The sequence below is a fragment of the Scomber japonicus genome, chromosome 10, assembly GCF_027409825.1.
Source record: "Scomber japonicus isolate fScoJap1 chromosome 10, fScoJap1.pri, whole genome shotgun sequence".
NCBI classification, from domain to species: domain Eukaryota; kingdom Metazoa; phylum Chordata; class Actinopteri; order Scombriformes; family Scombridae; genus Scomber; species Scomber japonicus.
Window position 1 is genome coordinate 34989012 of NC_070587.1, and position 22290 is coordinate 35011301.

Consider the following 22290-nt stretch of genomic DNA (forward strand, 5'->3'; position numbering starts at 1 on the left):
AGATAGCGCTGTTGTGATTTGGCGTTATACAAATAAAGATTGATTGATTGATTGATAATAATGAGGCACCAACCTGGAAAACAGGGAAAAGGTAGCCAACTGGTTTAGTCTTCTTAAATATACCAAGCTGTCTGGAATTTGGATCTAGCATAACAATTTGATGTGCTATGTGCATCACACCTGTGAGCAGTGAGTCCATCTCTTTCCTACACTCACTGAAATTCAACCTGCTGATGAATTCAGGGTAGCCAGTTTCTAGGCTCTGTGCTCTGGAAAAATAGACAATTCTATACAAGGGTTCTCCATTGTTGACTCTGGAACGAAGGGTTAGATTGGCTTGGTGACGGTGCAGGTCACCTTGAAGTGTAGCTTGGGCAGTACACTAACCTAACAAAATGTGGTGATAAATGAAAAACTACATTTTGTTGGTTGAAACAGCTTTGTTGGTTGAGAAAGCTTTTACAGCAATTGTTTGACATTTTGGGACACATACGCTTATTCGCTTTCTTGTAGAGAATTTGGTGATATTGTTATGTTAAACCACAGCTGATTAAACAAATGAGGTCAGCATGCATAGTTAGTAGACTTTAGATATGCTGATTTTGAGACATTTGGACAGAGCTGAACTAGTTTCTGGTTTCTGGTCTTTATGCTACTGGCTATAGTTTTATATTTAATACTACAAGAGTGCTGTCTATATTCTCATCTAACCTTTCACAAGAAAATAAAAAGCTATTTACCAAAATGTGAACTACTAAAATTTTTCTTTTAAACAAACTATATTGACCTCCTGAAAAAATTAACCCACTGTTTTAAATAGAATAAAAATAAAACATGCCAAAGGGCATTTTTTGGTTACATAAGACAATGTTACTTTCATACAGGCAGGTCATTTAAAGACGCTTTCATGTCAGCATGTGCACAGGATAGAGATATTTACCAGAGACACAGGTATTGATTTTGGCGTTCATTCTGTTGTAACATGTAAAGACTGAATCGACCAGCAAACCAATTTTCCAAAGAGTCAATGGATTGTTTCAGGCAGTTTTTATGGCAGTTGAAGCTGCCAACAGACAAGTCTGAAGCTGCTTCAGTAAAATCAGTAAGATCTTTGCCTCCACTGCATAAACAGCACAGAACACAGATCTGATATTTACTGAAATGCCAACATTGGCCTAATCGCATAACTGATATATCGATGCAAACCTGTCGTGTATCACTGTGACTGAGACTCAACAAGGGGGGTGATGCTTCATAAAATCTTTATTATAGATTCAGAAATACAAGCTAGGATAAAGCGTATCAGTGATCACATGAAGAAGAAAGAAAATGCAAAAAAGTAGGAAGGAAACTTAAGTTTGTATAGACTCAGTTTGGTTTCCTCTGCAGCTACATGCGGGGGTAGCAGGGGTACAGGGCGATGCCACACTGGTTGTTCTTGTTGCGTGACATTTTGACGTAGCCCACTTCTCCATAACCAGTTCCCCAGCTGGATGAAAAGCAGGAAAAGAATATGAGTAAAGGGAAAAATCAAAGTTTACATCAATAAACACTGCAAAGTCATCAAGAAAAGGGTCATAATGCATAACGATGTTCTATAGCAGAACATGAGAGAAATGTGTTTAATGCATTAAACTTCATTTAAACCAGTCTACTACAAAACAATCTCCCCTATATATGAAAATCACTTATATACTGAGAAGAGATCATCACTTAACCTCTCAATCCAAACACACTGTGGGGATTCTGGGAACTTGTTATGTTTTTAATGTAATAATTGATGTGAAATGAAATTCCTTCTTCTCTTCTATGCAGAAATCATTTTGTGGCTTAGCCCAACTTTGCAGTCTGTGTTATTCATTGCTTTAAATACAATTAGTTGAAGTTTTTTGGAATCAATGTCACCACGGCGTTCATGTCAGCAAAACACTCAAAATCTGAACAAAAATAACTCTTGTCCTGACCTCAGTGTTTCATTTTCTCTTTCTTATATTGTGTGTACTGTGTATATTTCTACCTGTTCTTCACCAGCCAGTAGTCTTTTCCGTTCTCCGTGCCGTAGCCCACAACTACGACCGCATGGTTCGTCTTATGTGTGCACATCGGGTTATCGTACACTCCTGAAATGACATCGTCATCACATTTATGTATTTTTTCTTTTTAGAAGAGAGTAGAATAGAAAGCTTTATCCTTATATTACATTTAGCCATATCATATATAAATACTATATTAATGAGATTACAGGTGCCACTTCATTTTTGCCTTAAAAACAGATATATAATATAATATATATAGTATATAATAGCATAACATGGAGGGTATTGCATATGAATAAAATAAATAGAAAAATAAAATAAAAGCAGCGGTCAAGAGTATTGCAGTTAAACATGTAAAGACATGTTTATGCTGAGATTTACTGAATTTTTACTCAATTTTGTATGAATTTAGCTATATTCTGATGTTTTATCTAAACTTGTATTGATATTATTACTGGGATCAATATACTGTAGCCAATAAATCCCTATCCAGCTGTAACCTTAACAATTACACCGGTCCTTCTCATGAGAGTTTTAACAATTTGAGCATTTCATATAGTGTAGGTAAATATTATTAAGATGTAATGTCATTTTTTTCCTCTGCAGAAAAGATTATAATATGTAATTGTAACCTGTTAGTTAAAAAGTTAAACTCTTTCTGTGACTTTTAGCTCCCACTCCTCTAAAAACAAAATAATAACATGTAGATCTGTTACTCCTCAGCTTGATGTAAATAAAGATGAGAGCCTGTGCAGCTGATGATGATGTGTGAACATACCACCCTTGTAGAACCTAAATTTGTCTGAATTTGAGTCAATCGAAACTGCAATGGGTCCGATGGTGAAGACTGCCAGTTTCATCTTATACTCGTCCCCTCGAGGCAGGCAGGTGTAACCAATCAATGTTGCATCATTGTTGTTGCAGTTGTGGAGGCAGTGTCCATCCTGAAATAAAACAAACTGTTTTTATAGTAGAGAATTTAAAATGGATGCTATTAAAGGAAGATGTTTAAACCCCTCAACAGGACCCCTGTTTAATTTCTGATTTGGAGGCTTGCTGTTCTATCAGACTCCCGAATCCCAAAACCTTTAGAGAGCAAGAGTAACTGTAGATGTAGTCTAATTATTTATTTAGAGTAGGGGTTCTGCTAAAACGTAATGCTCATTTTTAGCAGGAACAAGTAGGAATCCAGTACAAACTCAATTATATAGTTAGAGAAGTAAAACACTGTAAAAGGAGGATCATTTCACTCTATGGTGCTCTAATAGTTGCCTTTTTTGATAAAAATGTGTCTAAAGAACATTTTTGCCCTTTTTAAAGGTTAAGATGTTGTTATGAGTTTACAACCAAGGGAAACCCGCCTTCATTGCAACAAGGGTTTTAATTTCTTTCAGTCCGATGACAGACCTCTGCTGAAGAGGTCATAAACACCATGGAAGCATCAAGTACCAAAATGCATTTGTCAGTTACAGATCCATAGATATTTGTTGTCCAGTAACAAAGCTCAAAGTGATCCAATTAGTTTCACATAGTTTCTCACTTGTCCTAAAATCAAGCTTCATGGGTTAAACTGATTGATACATTGTTGACCAGCAACATTGAACCAATTACTTACTTTTCCTTTGTATGGGTAAGAAGCCTCAGACTCGATACCGTTGTCCTTGATGTAATTGAAGGCTCTCGTATGGTGGCCACCGTTGCAGCCGTGGTTGCCGTATTTCCATGAACAGTCCACCAGGTTTTGGGGGCTGAGGTCAACCAGCTTCCCTGTTTTCTTGGCTAACTGACCCTCCAGGGCGCCGACAGTAGCGAAGGCCCAGCAGGAACCACAAGAACCCTGGATTTAAATGACTGTTGTTACTGTAATATCATGGACACAATGCATCACACTCCCAGTATGAATCTGCTGCTGCATTTAGCTGAAGATATTGTAAATGCTTTATGCATCACTTTATACATTCCCACGTTTAGAAACTCAAGATAAGTTTGTATAGAAAGGTTAAAGGGCTCCAATAACTCTTTAGGTGGATGTGGTGTTGGTGAGGACTTCTTCTATGGACAAACTGAGTCGAGAAAAGTGGAACAGGATGAATTGTGTGTGTGCCTGTGTGTGTGTGTGTGTGTGTGTGGGGGGGGGGTACCTGATTCTTGACACGGGTCACACAGCCATGCTTTCTCCAGTCAAAGGTGTCTGATACATTGGCATTTGGAAAAGTAAGTGGCGCCCTCTTGAGGTCAGTGGGAGGAGTGAGCTCGCCAGTGAACTGATGGATCTCCTCTTCTGTCTACAAGGAAGTTGTTAACAAAGGATTCATTCTCCTAATGGATTTTTTGATACTATTATTTAAAGACATTTAAATAATCTGCAAGTTCTCATTTCACTTTAGCTCTCTATAAACATCTATAAACGTAACCATAGTTTATGATAAAAAATAATTATATATTTGTTTATTTTTATGCTGAATTTTGAGGGTTTTTCTGTCTTTTAACATGTTGGAAATTTGTGTTTTCACTTTAACATGTGATCACTTGGATGTCTATAATCCACAAATGAATCATATCGCATCATAAGATGTTAAGCTTTTGAGCTGAAACTAGTCATAATGTTTTCTGCCTGTATCTGTCTGACCTTTCAGCATCATTAATAACATTAATGATTCTCACCATGTCTCCCATGAAGTTCATGCCCAGTTCATAGGAGTGAAGCCCCATGGAGGCCTCCAGGTTGTGCATGGTGATGAGCATCAGATTCTTCTCCCACAATCCCCTGCGGTGTGTATTCTCCACCTCAACACACACACACACAGAAACGCATACAGAATGAGTGCACAGGGTCAAATACTGTGTAAGTAAAAAGTAAGCAGTCAGATTGTTTTGGGGGAAAAAATTACAAACATTAAAATTGACAATTTAACAAGTAGCATTTTTTAATCACATACCTCATCCTGGTATGTCTTCTCGTTGGTTTTCTTCCACATATCCCAGTGGTCGTCCAGCTGTTTGCTGTCAAACATGGCTGCTGCCCCAACACACAGGGAGACAAGGAGCAGGCTCCCCAACATCAGGCCTGTAAACATACGCAGAGAAACATGGACCACATGGCTTTTCACCAAAATTCAAGTCTAAATCCACGTAAGAAGTTGGATATCTAACCAAGTACATATTCATCATCTTAAATGTCTAACACTTCAACATATAACACAAAAAGCATCAGATTGTATTAAAACTGTAAATTAATTTAAGAAGAAGGTTAAACTTGCCTTGATCAGTCAGACGCATCATTGTTTCTTTGTTGAATCCACTGCCACTGTGCTATCCTGGTTCGTATTTATCAAGAAATTGTAGTAGTCTTTCACAATTCTCCCTCTTTGGAAACAGAAAGCTTTTGGTAATCACATAATATACACAATCAGTTTGGTAATCACATAATATACACAATCAGTTTGGTAATCACATAATATACACAATCAGTTTGGTAATCACATAATATACACAATCAGTTCGGTAATCACAAAAAGAAAATTGTACTACTAAAACTACTGTCACTACTACTAAAACTACTGTCACTACTAAAAATACTGTCACTACTAAAACTACTGTCACTACTAAAACTACTGTTACTACTAAAACTACTGTTACTACTACTAAAACTACTGTCACTACTAAAACTACTGTTACTACTACTAAAACTACTGTCACTACTACTAAAACTACTGTCACTACTACTAAAACTACTGTCACTACTAAAACTACTGTTACTACTAAAACTACTGTCACTACTAAAACTACTGTTACTACTAAAACTACTGTTACTACTACTAAAACTACTGTCACTACTAAAACTACTGTTACTACTAAAACTACTGTCACTACTAAAACTACTGTTACTACTCAAACTACTGTTACTACTACTAAAACTACTGTTACTACTAAAACTACTGTTACTACTACTAAAACTACTGTCACTACTACTAAAACTACTGTCACTACTACTAAAACTACTGTCACTACTACTAAAACTACTGTCACTACTACTAAAACTACTGTCACTACTACTAAAACTACTGTCACTACTACTAAAACAACTGTCACTACTACTAAAACTACTGTCACTACTAAAACTACTGTTACTACTAAAACTACTGTCACTACTAAAACTACTGTTACTACTAAAACTACTGTCACTACTAAAACTACTGTCACTACTAAAACTACTGTTACTACTAAAACTACTGTCACTACTACTAAAACTACTGTCACTACTAAAACTACTGTCACTACTACTAAAACTACTGTCACTACTACTAAAACTACTGTCACTACTACTAAAACTACTGTTACTACTACTAAAACTACTGTCACTACTAAAACTACTGTCACTACTAAAACTACTGTTACTACTAAAACTACTGTTACTACTAAAACTACTGTTACTACTAAAACTACTGTCACTACTACTAAAACTACTGTTACTACTAAAACTACTGTCACTACTACTAAAACTACTGTCACTACTACTAAAACTACTGTTACTACTAAAACTACTGTCACTACTACTAAAACTACTGTTACTACTAAAACTACTGTCACTACTAAAACTACTGTCACTACTAAAACTACTGTTACTACTAAAACTACTGTTACTACTACTAAAACTACTGTCACTACTAAAACTACTGTTACTACTAAAACTACTGTCACTACTAAAACTACTGTTACTACTAAAACTACTGTTACTACTACTAAAACTACTGTCACTACTAAAAATACTGTCACTACTAAAACTACTGCTACTACTAAAACTACTGTTACTACTAAAACTACTGTCACTACTAAAACTACTGTCACTACTACTAAAACTACGGTCACTACTAAAAATACTGTCACTACTAAAAATACTGTCACTACTAAAACTACTGTTACTACTAAAACTACTGTCACTACTAAAACTACTGTTACTACTAAAACTACTGTTACTACTACTAAAACTACTCTCACTACTAAAACTACTGTCACTACTACTAAAACTACTGTCACTACTAAAAATACTGTCACTACTAAAACTACTGCTACTACTAAAACTACTGTTACTACTAAAACTACTGTCACTACTAAAACTACTGTCACTACTACTAAAAATACTGTCACTACTAAAACTACCGTCACTACTAAAAATACTGTCACTACTAAAACTACTGTTACTACTAAAACTACTGTCACTACTAAAACTACTGTCACTACTAAAACTACTGTTACTACTACTAAAACTACTGTCACTACTAAAAATACTGTCACTACTAAAAATACTGTCACTACTAAAACTACTGTCACTACTAAAACTACTGTCACTACTAAAACTACTGTCACTACTAAAACTACTGTTACTACTACTAAAACTACTCTCACTACTAAAACTACTGTCACTACTACTAAAACTACTGTCACTACTAAAACTACTGTCACTACTAAAACTACTGTTACTACTAAAACTACTGTCACTACTAAAACTACTGTCACTACTAAAACTACTGTCACTACTACTAAAACTACTGTCACTACTAAAACTACTGTCACTACTACTAAAACTACTGTCACTACTAAAACTACTGTTACTACTAAAACTACTGTCACTACTAAAACTACTGTCACTACTAAAACTACTGTTACTACTACTAAAACTACTGTCACTACTAAAAATACTGTCACTACTAAAACTACTGTCACTACTAAAACTACTGTTACTACTAAAACTACTGTCACTACTAAAACTACTGTTACTACTAAAAATACTGTCACTACTAAAACTACTGTCACTACTAAAAATACTGTCACTACTAAAACTACCGTCACTACTAAAACTACTGTCACTACTAAAACTACTGTCACTACTAAAACTACTGTTACTACTACTAAAACTACTGTCACTACTAAAACTACTGTCACTACTAAAACTACTGTTACTACTACTAAAACTACTGTCACTACTAAAACTACTGTTACTACTAAAACTACTGTCACTACTACTAAAACTACTGTCACTACTACTAAAACTACTGTCACTACTACTAAAACTACTGTCACTACTACTAAAACTACTGTCACTACTAAAACTACTGTCACTACTAAAACTACTGTTACTACTAAAACTACTGTTACTACTAAAACTACTGTCACTACTACTAAAACTACTGTTACTACTACTAAAACTACTGTCACTACTACTAAAACTACTGTCACTACTAAAACTACTGTCACTACTAAAACTACTGTTACTACTAAAACTACTGTTACTACTAAAACTACTGTTACTACTAAAACTACTGTCACTACTACTAAAACTACTGTCACTACTACTAAAACTACTGTCACTACTACTAAAACTACTGTCACTACTAAAACTACTGTCACTACTAAAACTACTGTTACTACTAAAACTACTGTTACTACTAAAACTACTGTCACTACTACTAAAACTACTGTTACTACTACTAAAACTACTGTTACTACTAAAACTACTGTCACTACTACTAAAACTACTGTCACTACTAAAACTACTGTCACTACTAAAACTACTGTTACTACTAAAACTACTGTTACTACTACTAAAACTACTGTTACTACTACTAAAACTACTGTTACTACTAAAACTACTGTCACTACTACTAAAACTACTGTCACTACTAAAACTACTGTCACTACTAAAACTACTGTTACTACTACTAAAACTACTGTCACTACTAAAACTACTGTCACTACTAAAACTACTGTTACTACTACTAAAACTACTGTCACTACTAAAACTACTGTCACTACTACTAAAACTACTGTCACTACTAAAACTACTGTCACTACTACTAAAACTACTGTTACTACTACTAAAACTACTGTCACTACTAAAACTACTGTCACTACTACTAAAACTACTGTTACTACTAAAACTACTGTTACTACTAAAACTACTGTCACTACTACTAAAACTACTGTTACTACTAAAACTACTGTCACTACTACTAAAACTACTGTTACTACTAAAACTACTGTCACTACTAAAACTACTGTTACTACTACTAAAACTACTGTCACTACTACTAAAACTACTGTCACTACTACTAAAACTACTGTTACTACTACTAAAACTACTGTTACTACTAAAACTACTGTCACTACTAAAACTACTGTTACTACTAAAACTACTGTCACTACTACTAAAACGACTGTCACTACTAAAACTACTGTCACTACTACTAAAACTACTGTCACTACTACTAAAACTACTGTCACTACTAAAACTACTGTCACTACTACTAAAACTACTGTCACTACTAAAACTACTGTCACTACTACTAAAACTACTGTTACAACTACTAAAACTACTGTTTCTACTACTAAAACTACTATCACTATTAAAACTACTGTCACTACTAAAACTACTGTCACTACTAAAACTACTGTCACTACTAAAACTACTGTCACTACTAAAACTTCTGTCACTACTAAAACTACTGTCACTACTAAAACTTCTGTCACTACTAAAACTACTGTCACTACTACTAAAACTACTGTCATTACTAAAACTACTGTTACTACTAAAACTACTGTCACTACTAAAACTACTGTCACTACTAAAACTTCTGTCACTACTAAAACTACTGTCACTACTACTAAAACTACTGTCACTACTAAAACTACTGTCACTACTAAAACTACTGTCACTACTACTAAAACTACTGTTACTACTAAAACTACTGTTACTACTACTAAAACTACTGTTACTACTAAAACTACTGTTACTACTAAAACTACTGTCACTACTAAAACTACTGTCACTACTAAAACTACTGTTACTACTACTAAAACTACTGTCACTACTACTAAAACTACTGTTACTACTAAAACTACTGTTACTACTAAAACTACTGTTACTACTACTAAAACTACTGTCACTACTAAAACTACTGTTACTACTAAAACTACTGTTACTACTACTAAAACTACTGTCACTACTAAAACTACTGTTACTACTACTAAAACTACTGTCACTACTAAAACTACTGTTACTACTAAAACTACCGTTACTACTAAAACTACTGTTACTACTAAAACTACTGTCACTACTAAAACTACTGTTACTACTAAAACTACTGTCACTACTACTAAAACTACTGTCACTACTAAAACTACTGTCACTACTACTAAAACTACTGTCACTACTACTAAAACTACTGTCACTACTAAAACTACTGTCACTACTACTAAAACTACTGTTACTACTAAAACTACTGTCACTAATGTCACTACTGTCACTACTACTAAAACTACTGTTACTACTAAAACTACTGTCACTACTACTAAAACTACTGTCACTACTACTAAAACTACTGTTACTACTAAAACTACTGTCACTACTAAAACTACTGTCACTACTACTAAAACTACCGTTACTACTAAAACTACTGTTACTACTAAAACTACTGTCACTACTAAAACTACTGTTACTACTAAAACTACTGTCACTACTACTAAAACTACTGTCACTACTACTAAAACTACTGTCACTACTAAAACTACTGTCACTACTACTAAAACTACTGTCACTACTACTAAAACTACTGTCACTACTACTAAAACTACTGTTACTACTACTAAAACTACTGTCACTACTAAAACTACTGTTACTACTACTAAAACTACCGTTACTACTAAAACTACTGTTACTACTAAAACTACTGTCACTACTAAAACTACTGTTACTACTAAAACTACTGTCACTACTACTAAAACTACTGTCACTACTAAAACTACTGTCACTACTACTAAAACTACTGTCACTACTACTAAAACTACTGTCACTACTAAAACTACTGTCACTACTACTAAAACTACTGTTACTACTAAAACTACTGTCACTAATGTCACTACTGTCACTACTACTAAAACTACTGTTACTACTAAAACTACTGTCACTACTACTAAAACTACTGTCACTACTACTAAAACTACTGTTACTACTAAAACTACTGTCACTACTAAAACTACTGTCACTACTACTAAAACTACCGTTACTACTAAAACTACTGTTACTACTAAAACTACTGTCACTACTAAAACTACTGTTACTACTAAAACTACTGTCACTACTACTAAAACTACTGTCACTACTACTAAAACTACTGTCACTACTAAAACTACTGTCACTACTACTAAAACTACTGTCACTACTACTAAAACTACTGTCACTACTAAAACTACTGTCACTACTACTAAAACTACTGTCACTACTAAAACTACTGTTACAACTACTAAAACTACTGTTTCTACTACTAAAACTACTATCACTATTAAAACTACTGTCACTACTAAAACTACTGTCACTACTAAAACTACTGTTACTACTACTAAAACTACTGTTACTACTACTAAAACTACTGTTACTACTAAAACTACTGTCACTACTACTAAAACTACTGTCACTACTAAAACTTCTGTCACTACTAAAACTACTGTCACTACTAAAACTTCTGTCACTACTAAAACTACTGTCACTACTACTAAAACTACTGTCACTACTAAAACTACTGTTACTACTAAAACTACTGTCACTACTAAAACTACTGTCACTACTAAAACTTCTGTCACTACTAAAACTACTGTCACTACTAAAACTACTGTTACTACTAAAACTACTGTTACTACTAAAACTACTGTCACTACTACTAAAACTACTGTTACTACTAAAACTACTGTCACTACTACTAAAACTACTGTCACTACTAAAACTACTGTCACTACTAAAACTACTGTCACTACTACTAAAACTACTGTTACTACTAAAACTACTGTTACTACTACTAAAACTACTGTTACTACTAAAACTACTGTCACTACTAAAACTACTGTCACTACTACTAAAACTACTGTTACTACTAAAACTACTGTTACTACTAAAACTACTGTTACTACTACTAAAACTACTGTCACTACTAAAACTACTGTTACTACTAAAACTACTGTCACTACTAAAACTACTGTCACTACTAAAACTACTGTCACTACTACTAAAACTACTGTTACTACTACTAAAACTACCGTTACTACTAAAACTACTGTTACTACTAAAACTACTGTCACTACTAAAACTACTGTTACTACTAAAACTACTGTCACTACTAAAACTACTGTTACTACTACTAAAACTACTGTTACTACTAAAACTACTGTTACTACTACTAAAACTACTGTTACTACTAAAACTACTGTTACTACTAAAACTACTGTCACTACTGAAACTACTGTCACTACTACTAAAACTACTGTCACTACTAAAACTACTGTTACTACTACTAAAACTGACTCCCTTTGTTCATGTGAATGAATATAATGTGGATCATAGAAATATCACGTATTGTCTTTGTTGATGTTTGAATGCAGCTCACATAGAGTAAACCAACAATCATTCATGCACACATTTACACCTATGTGCAATTTAGAGTCTCCAATTAACCTAACCTGCATGTTTTTGGTCAGTGGGGAGAAGACCAAAAAGCCAGACCAAAGCACCAACAACCTGGACCTCCTTTGGTCCCTGTGGAGCCAGTTAAGACTCTTTTCTGTCCTGCAGTCTGGAAACAGCTCACACAAACATTTCATACTTTCAGTCTCCACAAACAGCAGCTACCACAAGAGTTCAGCCTGTCATGTACACATTCATGTAAAGTCACATATTACTGCCTGCAGACACGTTTCCTGTAACATGCTAAAGAAGGACTCCATATATGGTGTCATGTCTTCTTGTACAGCTTCCTGTTCTCACATTCAATTCCTCCTTCTAACAAACACTTCTTAGAATCATCAGGTATATTCTGAACTTAGTGAGACATCTGACTTAAACCAGAACAATGTGCTTACAACATAGAAAACATATGTAGCGCCCTACTAATTTTGGTTCATGTTTTTTACTAATAAAACTACTGTCACTACTAAAACTACTGTCACTACTACTAAAACTACTGTTACTACTACTAAAACTACTGTCACTACTACTAAAACTACTGTCACTACTAAAACTACTGTTACTACTACTAAAACTACTGTTACTACTAAAACTACTGTCACTACTAAAACTACTGTCACTACTACTAAAACTACTGTTACTACTACTAAAACTACTGTCACTACTACTAAAACTACTGTCACTACTAAAACTACTGTCACTACTACTAAAACTACTGTTACTACTAAAACTACTGTCTCTACTACTAAAACTACTGTCACTACTAAAACTACTGTCACTACTACTAAAACTACTGTTACTACTACTAAAACTACTGTTACTACTAAAACTACTGTCACTACTACTAAAACTACTGTTACTACTAAAACTACTGTCACTACTACTAAAACTACTGTCACTACTACTAAAACTACTGTCACTACTAAAACTACTGTCACTACTACTAAAACTACTGTTACTACTACTAAAACTACTGTTACTACTAAAACTACTGTCACTACTACTAAAACTACTGTCACTACTAAAACTACTGTTACTACTACTAAAACTACTGTTACTACTACTAAAACTACTGTTACTACTAAAACTACTGTCACTACTAAAACTACTGTCACTACTACTAAAACTACTGTCACTACTAAAACTACTGTCACTACTAAAACTACTGTTACTACTAAAAATACTGTCACTACTACTAAAACTACTGTCACTACTACTAAAACTACTGTTACTACTAAAACTACTGTCACTACTAAAACTACTGTCACTACTAAAACTACTGTTACTACTACTAAAACTACTGTTACTACTAAAACTACTGTGACTACTAAAACTACTGTCACTACTAAAACTACTGTTACTACTAAAACTACTGTTTCTACTACTAAAACTACTGTCACTACTAAAACTACTGTTACTACTAAAACTACCGTCACTACTAAAACTACTGTTACTACTACTAAAACTACTGTCACTACTAAAACTACTGTTACTACTAAAACTACCGTCACTACTAAAACTACTGTTACTACTACTAAAACTACTGTCACTACTAAAACTACTGTCACTACTACTAAAACTACTGTCACTACTACTAAAACTACTGTTACTACTACTAAAACTACTGTCACTACTAAAACTACTGTCACTACTACTAAAACTACTGTCACTACTACTAAAACTACTGTCACTACTAAAACTACTGTCACTACTACTAAAACTACTGTCACTACTAAAACTACTGTCACTACTACTAAAACTGACTCCCTTTGTTCATGTGAATGAATATAATGTGGATCATAGAAATATCACGTATTGTCTTTGTTGATGTTTGAATGCAGCTCACATAGAGTAAACCAACAATCATTCATGCACACTTTTACACCTATGTGCAATTTAGAGTCTCCAATTAATCTAACCTGCATGTTTTTGGTCAGTGGGGAGAAGACCAAAAAGCCAGACCAAAGCACCAACAACTTGGACCTCCTTTCGTCCCTGTGGAGCCAGTTAAGACTCTTTTCTGTCCTGCAGTCTGGAAACAGCTCACACAAACATTTCATACTTTCAGTCTCCACAAACAGCAGCTACCACAAGAGTTCAGCCTGTCATGTACACATTCATGTAAAGTCACATATTACTGCCTGCAGACACGTTTCCTGTAACATGCTAAAGAAGGACTCCATATATGGTGTCATGTCTTCTTGTACAGCTTCCTGTTCTCACATTCAATTCCTCCTTCTAACAAACACTTCTTAAAATCATCATGTTTATTCTGAACTTAGTGAGACATCTGACTTAAACCAGAACAATGTGCTTACAACATAGAAAACATACATAAGATCAAGAGTGCACAAACAGTTTGACTCAGAAAGCAGGAACCATCTAAGAGCCCAATATGATCCATGTACTTTATTTTATTTTGAATGCAGACTTATTTTACTCTAAATAATGAAGGATGATGTATTTACTATCAGAGAAGTCAACCTGTTATTTCTATCATGTGTTTAACGGAGTGTTAATCAGCAGCTGGAGGACAAAGGGACAAAAAACATCTCACAGTTTTTGGAGGCTGTGACTCCTGAACTGAGACACACTGGCTGTACTCTGATCAACTCTGAGCATCTCTGAACCACCTGACCTGCTGATGAAGTCACAAACAGCCTGCTGCTCTAGTCTAGATGAGTTACACTGCTGAGATCAGAATTGTGGATCAGGACAGGAAGTAATTATCAAACAATGGAGATTTCATATTTAAATCATTTTCATAAAAACATTACGGAGCTTAAAATGGAAGCAGGTTGCAGACTACTGGAGCCAGTTAAGACTATTTTCTGTCCTGCAGTCTGGAAACAGCTCACACAAACATTTCATACTTTCACTCTCCACAAACAGCAGCTACCACAAGAGTTCAGCCTGTCACATACACATTCATGTAAAGTCATGTATCACTGTCTGCAGACATGTTTCACCTCCACATACAGAGTCATGTCTTTCACCCCTTTCTATTTTTGCATTCAGTTTTCGCTCTTACCGTTAAATATAAAATTGTGGTCATCATATTTATTCTGAACTTTTCTGTTTCTTCTTTCCTAACAGATGAGACTAATTTCATCTCCACCAGACAAACTGCATGAACTTAGTGAGACATCGGATTCAAACCAGAACAATGTGCTTACAGCCTATAAAACATACATAAGGTCAAGAGGTCATCATGTTCTTTGAAGGCAGAATTGATCATTTCAACACATTTCTACACTGGATTCATCATCATCATCTTTTTTTCTTCCCCTCCACTTAAAAAAAGGTTTTCTTCTTGTTCCTTCAGCTACCACAAGAGTTCAATCTGTCACGTACACATGCAGTTTATTCTGAACTTTTCTGTTTCTTCTATGTTTCATATTATAAAACATACATAAGGTCAAGTGCACAACCAGTTTGTTTCATCTGCTCTGAGGCTTTGGAGGCTGTGACTTGTTGTGAATTAAGGATATTAGTATCTATAATCTATATTAAACTTGTGATCAGGGGCACCACCGGAACATTTCTGGAAATTAATTAGATACAATAATTACTGTAATTCAAATTTAATAGACTTGGACTGAATCAGTCAAATATCTTGAAGTTCATGAATTCTAGGCGTCAGGGAACCAAGAATCTAAATGTCTTAATTGTGTTTAGATTATTGTATTATCCTATTAGGAATAAAAATGGAAATGTGTAATTTGGACCTTAGTCAGCAATAAGCTCTTATATTTATCACCAGCCTGATCACAATGAAAGATGGTTTTAGCCTACTTTTTCAGATGGAGACCAGTCAGCTGGAAGCGGGTCGGGATGGAGTGAAGTCAGACAAGATGCGATTCTCGGCGAACTCCCCTGGACCTAGTCGGTTCTGATGGTGCAGGTTCCTGGGCCGGCTGGTCTTTCAACCACCGAGGCACAGGGGTCGTCTCTTCAAGGCTGTGGTGCTCAGGATGCAGGCTGGGATTTAGATGAGCGGATGCTGGTTTAATTAGCTATTGTTTTAATAACTGTGGATCGACTGGCCAGGCGAAATAACAAGAGAATAAGAGGATGAGAAAATAAGAGTAACAAGAGAGTAAGCAAGCTTGAAACAGATGCTTTTGTTCGTGAGGGTGGGGACTAATTTTGGGGGTTTGTCTTTTGTTTTCTCTCCTCCCCACTGAAGAAAAAAGGGGGGAGAGATGTGAATTAGTCCCTGGCATATTTTTAATTATAAATTAAAACCTAATTCTTTAATTCCTCATCACTGCTGTCACATTTGTACATGTTAAAGAGAATGCATCCTTCATTTTGGTCTGTTGCTGAGGAAGTCCAGAATCCAAGAGCACAGTGAACAGCCCTGGCCAAGGTTGCTCAACTTCTGTGCCAGTTTGTGACCTGATATTGTTAAGTGTGTTGTTGTGGGCAAAACTCCAACATAAAAACAAAGTGGAAAAAACACATTTTTGCTAACTCATATTTTCATGTCCATTCCAGTGGACGCCAAGACGAGATGGGTGCAAAATGTCATAAAACATCAAGAAAAATAAGGCAGTTATTTCACATAGTAATCAATCAGGCATGACCTAAACATCTGGAACTGGATGTTTGCATGGTTTTGAGTCTCTGTACAGTTCTGAACATGCTCATGAACTTGATAGGTGTATCACAGCGTGGGTAAAGAACAGCAATGAGGTCATCACAAAAACCTTCATCACAGGGCTCGCTGCAGTTTCGCCACCTACTTTATGTTCAACTTGCAAAGAAGAAGCTGCAAAGACACTGGAGTTTGTTCAAAGGTAAATTCTCTGCCAGAAATATTGTTTAAGTACTGTATGCAGTGGCGGTTTTTGCTATGGGCAATGTGGGCAACCGCCCAGGGCGCAATCTACTTGGGGGCGCACGAGCGCTCTCAAAAAAAAAAGGAAAAAAAAGTCCGTCCTCAAAAAAAGAAAAGCGCGCCCTCAAAAAAAAATCGCCAGTTTTCTAGACTAACACCGCTCATTTCCACATCAAGTTGGTGCAGTGGGCGATGAGGCGCCCCTACTATCACATCAACTTGCTGCTGAGAGTCATGTATACAGTTGTGTGTCAGAAGAAAAGGCAAAGGGTGCGGGGGGATCAACTTGCGACTGCAGAGGCTGTGAGCAGGTTGTGAGTGAGTCTCACTCTCAGAGGAAAAGCAAGGGGGGGAGAGGGGCGGGGGATAGACTGACCTGTGATGATTATGAGCCCAGGCCACACAACACAAACTGCTGCTTCCAAATAAATAGTAATACATTTATAAAATTAATACAGACCCGTTATAGCTACATGTAAGTTATTGGAAAATGCAATAAATAAATAAATAAATAACTTTACACCTGCACTTTCATGTGGTCAAGCACTCCCTGATAGCAATCTAATCACCCACAAAACATTTTAATGCCAGTTGTAAAAAGGGTGAAAGTCTGTCAGATTAGCCTACGTTAATTATTAGTATTTTTCATTTATTTATTTTATTTTATTCATTTGTATGATGACGGATGTGTGTAATTTACTTTGGTGTTTACATACTATATTTCATTTATTTATCTTATTTTTTGTGTGATGAAGGATTTGTAGGGAGGGGCGCCGATAGTCGGTCCGCCCAGGGCGCAAAACCAGCCAGAACCGCCTCTGACTGTATGTTACCCCTCTCCTAATGAACTGATAGCACGTTTACTTGGAATGGAACTGGAGAATGGCTGGATTCAGAACTCACTTTTAAACCAAATCAAATAATCTATTACGCAAAGTTAACTTTGGTATTGATATGTTATGTCGCTCTTCTAACAGTTTTTCATTTAGTGTACGTCAGAGACTGACCACTCAACTTATACTTCCAATCATGGATTATTGTGATGTTGTTTACCAAACTGCTCATAAATCTGACCTTGCTGCACTTAACACAGCCGACAATAGACTCTGTAGGTTTGTCCTTGGTTGCCCTGATCACACCATCACTGCACGATGTACAATAGACTCAACTGGCCATCATTGAATGTGAGAAGACAAATGCACTGGTTGCAACTTATACACACTTGGACCGACACCAAGTGTAACACCCCCCCCCCCCGAAACAGTACTGCTAAAAGGTATCTATCAGGTCTTAAAATGTGTAAATGGTGAACAGTCGAGAGCATTCATTCAAAATTAAGAAAAGTTATCAAAATGTAATCAAATGTAATTAGTTAGTTTGAGGGTAACTTGTAATTGTAACCAACTACATTTCCAAAGTTTTAAAAGCAGCATCAGGTTTGTTAAAATGTACATTTAGTATTTTTGTTGGTTTTATAGATAAATTCAGACTGAACTCCGCAGCAGCAAGACAGCATGGACGTTACGCCCAGTTCATTGAATGTGAGAAGACATATGCACTGGTTGCAGCTTATATACAAATGTATTGACCTTAATTATCCACCTTATCTACAGCAGTTTCTTATACCATCAATTTATCATATCAGACATTCTGCCCATCTCTATCTTTCTGTTCCCAATGTTAATAAATCTTTCAGCAGATTGGAATAACCTACCGGCTAATATCAGATCCTTCATTTGTTATCTTTAAGCGTGCTTTGTCTTCTGCTCTGGTTTTCATTGAAGCTGCATGAACTTTCTGATTTGGTGAAGTGATTGTTTTCATTATTGGTTGTCTCAGTTTCAGTTTTTTTCATTGTGGCCGTTTTTATTTTTAATGATTGTTTTGTTCTGATGTCGTCATGATGTTACTGTGGTCTGTCCTTTTTCTCTATTCTGTCTCTTCTTTATTTATTTATTTGCTTGTATGTTGAATCAATGTCTGTTTATATGTCTGGACCCCCTCGAAAACGAGATGATGCATCTCAAGGGGTTTATCCAAATAAATACATTTCAATATATTATCGGCTATACTGACTAAATATATCTGAATGCTGATTATTTATTTCCATTTACCTCATTTATTTTATTTATCTATTTATTTTAATGTAATTACTTTAATATTTGCTCTCATGTTGTTCATTTCCTCATATTATTACATATTTAACTGATATTAATGTTTACCTGTATGTTTGTATATTCTGCTGTTGTTCAATAAAGTAAAAACAGAGAGCTGAGATGTACGGAGTCCTGCTGGTGTCAAAAACAAACAGAAAACCAAAAGCTTCAAGTTCAAACTGGTTTTTATTTTAATAATCAGATCAATGTTACAGAAGCTCATTGTGTTTGCTTCTGCTTGAATTTTAACCAGCAATGAAAATAATGTTACTCAAACTTCTCAAAGTTATTTATTTACATCTTCACACACAGGAAGAGACTCTCACTCAGACAGAGGACACACAGACACTGAGGAACGAAGCCAGACTGTAAACCCAGCATACAGAGGTTCAGTGAATGTGGTGTTGAAGGTGTGGAGGTGGATCAGTGTGTCAGAGGAGACTCTGTAGAAGGACAGAGTGCCAGCAGGACAGTCCACATACACTGCTACTCTGTTAGAGACAGAGCAGGTGGAGGAGGAGGAGGAGGAGGAGGAGATGGATGTTTCTCTCTTATTGTGATGGACAGAATAACGACCATCTTCAGAGCACCACAGTCTCCAGGACTGATCGTTCTTTCCAAACTCACAGTCATCACTGATTCCTTTCCTGCTGATTCTTCTGTAACTCACTGATATACTAACTCTTCCTCTCCACTCGACCTCCCAGTAACAGCGACCAGTCAGAACATTACTACACAGCAGCTGACGGTAGTAGTCAAATCTGTCTGGATGCTCAGGATATGACTGATACTCTCTCACATGTGTCACCTTCCTGTTGTTGTCAGACAGTTTGAGGTTTCTGTGTACTGTGTTTGTGTCCAGTGTGAGTTCACAGAAATCTGATGAAGAGAAGAAGAAACAACACAGCAGCAGTTTATCATCTGACACACCTGATGGATTTATTCTCTGTTTAACTTCTGATCTGTTGTTCATTTCTATAAAGTTTCATGATGACACATTTTGTCAGTAATGTTTTAATGAATAAATACCACAAAGACCAACTTTGTATTTAAAGAGAAACTGACTGTGTGCTGTTTAGTTGTCATGAATCAAATTCAATCCACACTTACACTTCTTCAGACCAGGTTTTAACCTGTGCTCTCCACCATGGTCCACCCTGGAGGAAGAAACACAGTCAGAATGATTTTCTATCCAACATGAGTCCTAACTGCTGTTCAACATGAAGCAGTGTTCCTCAGTTTGTCAGAGTGACACAGAAACAGGCTGAAACTCATCTGTCTCAACTGTCTGCTGGATTCTTTCACTGAAGTCTGAGAGGAAAAGACCTGAAGAAGAAGATGTGATGAACAAATATGTCCTCCCACATGATAAATCACTAGATTAAATATTGATCTCTGCATGTTGTCCTGAGGATAGAGCCAGTCATCACTTCAATATCAAAAGGAGACAAAAGGAGCATTTTTGAAGTGATCAGAGAATAAATGCAGCTATAAGACAGCAAAACATTTGACTGTAATTATTCCATGTGTTCATTCATTTGGTTTGAACATATAATAATAATAATAGTTGAAAGACACAATAAGAAGAAACAACCACAAGTTAGAAAGTTCTAAATAAAGTTCATGATACAAGTGAACTTCTTTATAATAAACAGTAAATACATCAATAATAAAATAACAGATGGAAGAATCAATGAAGTGATTATGACAAAGACATCACACCTCTTCTCAGGAGAAATGGAGAGAAACAGACAAAATATTCCATATTCTGACCTCTGATCAGCATCCATAGACCCGTCAGGTTCAGGTCCAAGTTCAAGTCCAGGTCCAGGTCCAGGTCCAGGTCCAGGTCCAGGTCCAGGTCCAGGTCCAGGTCCAGGTCCAGCAGAGTCTGGTCTGTGCTGCTTCTCTGTCCTTCAACACAACACACACAGAGCTTTGAGTGTGAATAATGATGGTGGAGTGATGTGAGTGGAGAACAGTGATGGACAGTTAGAGATCCTCATCTCACCTCTGAGCTTTGGTCTGGCTGTCATGTTCCCCACACAGAGAGCTTTTAGAGGGAGGGACTCCCTCCTCTCTGTCCTCACTCTGATCCATAGCAGAGAAACACCTTCACACAAACACAACAACATGCTCATTCATTACAACCAGCTGCACATCACACAGGTCTGCGCTGCTGTCTAACATCCTGTCATTATTTATTCCACCACCAGATGGCGCCACAGTTAGTCATTACTTAACTTTAACACTGTCTGAGTGTCCATCTGTCTGTCCGTACCTGAGAGTGTCCACCAGTGTTGTAGTACTCGTAGTCTTAGTCTTGAGGCAATATCTTTAGGGTCTTGTCTCGGAATCTACCACATTTTTACTTGGTATCGGACTTGCTAGACTCAGGAAAATTCAGAGACATTACAAGATCTGGATATCCTTGTCAGGCACTTATATGTGGTTAAATGTGAGGAGTTGACTAAACTAATTAACGGCTATTTATCACTGTTTTCTGATACCCCAACCCAAACACACTTAATTGAGCACTACTTAGATGTTGGAGCGCTTTTATCGTGTGTCAGAAGAGAAGAGGAGACAGTTGGAGGCTGAAGTACAGTACATGCTGGATAATGGCATTGCTGAGCCTTGTTCATCAAACTGGGCCTCCCATGCCTCCTAGTTAAAAAGGCAGATGTTAGTTTGAGGCCTTGCACTGACTATCGTGAGGTGAACAGTCTCACTAAACCTGATCTG

General features: G+C 36.1%; 2 protein-coding genes across 2 annotated transcripts in view; both read right to left on the bottom strand.

The window, feature by feature from the left end:
* LOC128366601 (NACHT, LRR and PYD domains-containing protein 12-like) overlaps nt 1-22290 on the bottom strand; it is a gene marked incomplete at its 5' end in the record, with an annotated part of 148874 nt that overhangs the window by 121063 nt on the left and 5521 nt on the right. The window lies entirely within an intron of this gene.
* On the bottom strand, nt 1390-5119 carry LOC128366620 (cathepsin S-like). The gene is made up of 7 exons (XM_053327357.1): nt 4976-5119; nt 4701-4823; nt 4178-4321; nt 3652-3873; nt 2815-2980; nt 2018-2120; nt 1390-1489 (listed from the first exon to the last, which is right to left on the bottom strand). Exons 1-7 carry the CDS (start codon nt 5111-5113, stop codon nt 1390-1392), a joined length of 996 nt encoding a protein of 331 aa, XP_053183332.1. The 5' UTR covers nt 5114-5119.

Excerpts from the sequence above, each read along its gene's own strand:
- LOC128366620 (XM_053327357.1), bottom strand. The coding sequence starts at position 5,113 with ATGTTTACAGGCCTGATGTTGGGGAGCCTGCTCCTTGTCTCCCTGTGT. Across the intron at positions 4,322-4,700 it reads TGAACTTCATGGGAGACATG|ACAGAAGAGGAGATCCATCA; the intron begins GTGAGAATCATT and ends ACTTCCTTGTAG. Across the intron at positions 2,121-2,814 it reads ATTTAGGTTCTACAAGGGTG|GAGTGTACGATAACCCGATG; the intron begins GTATGTTCACAC and ends ATGTCATTTCAG.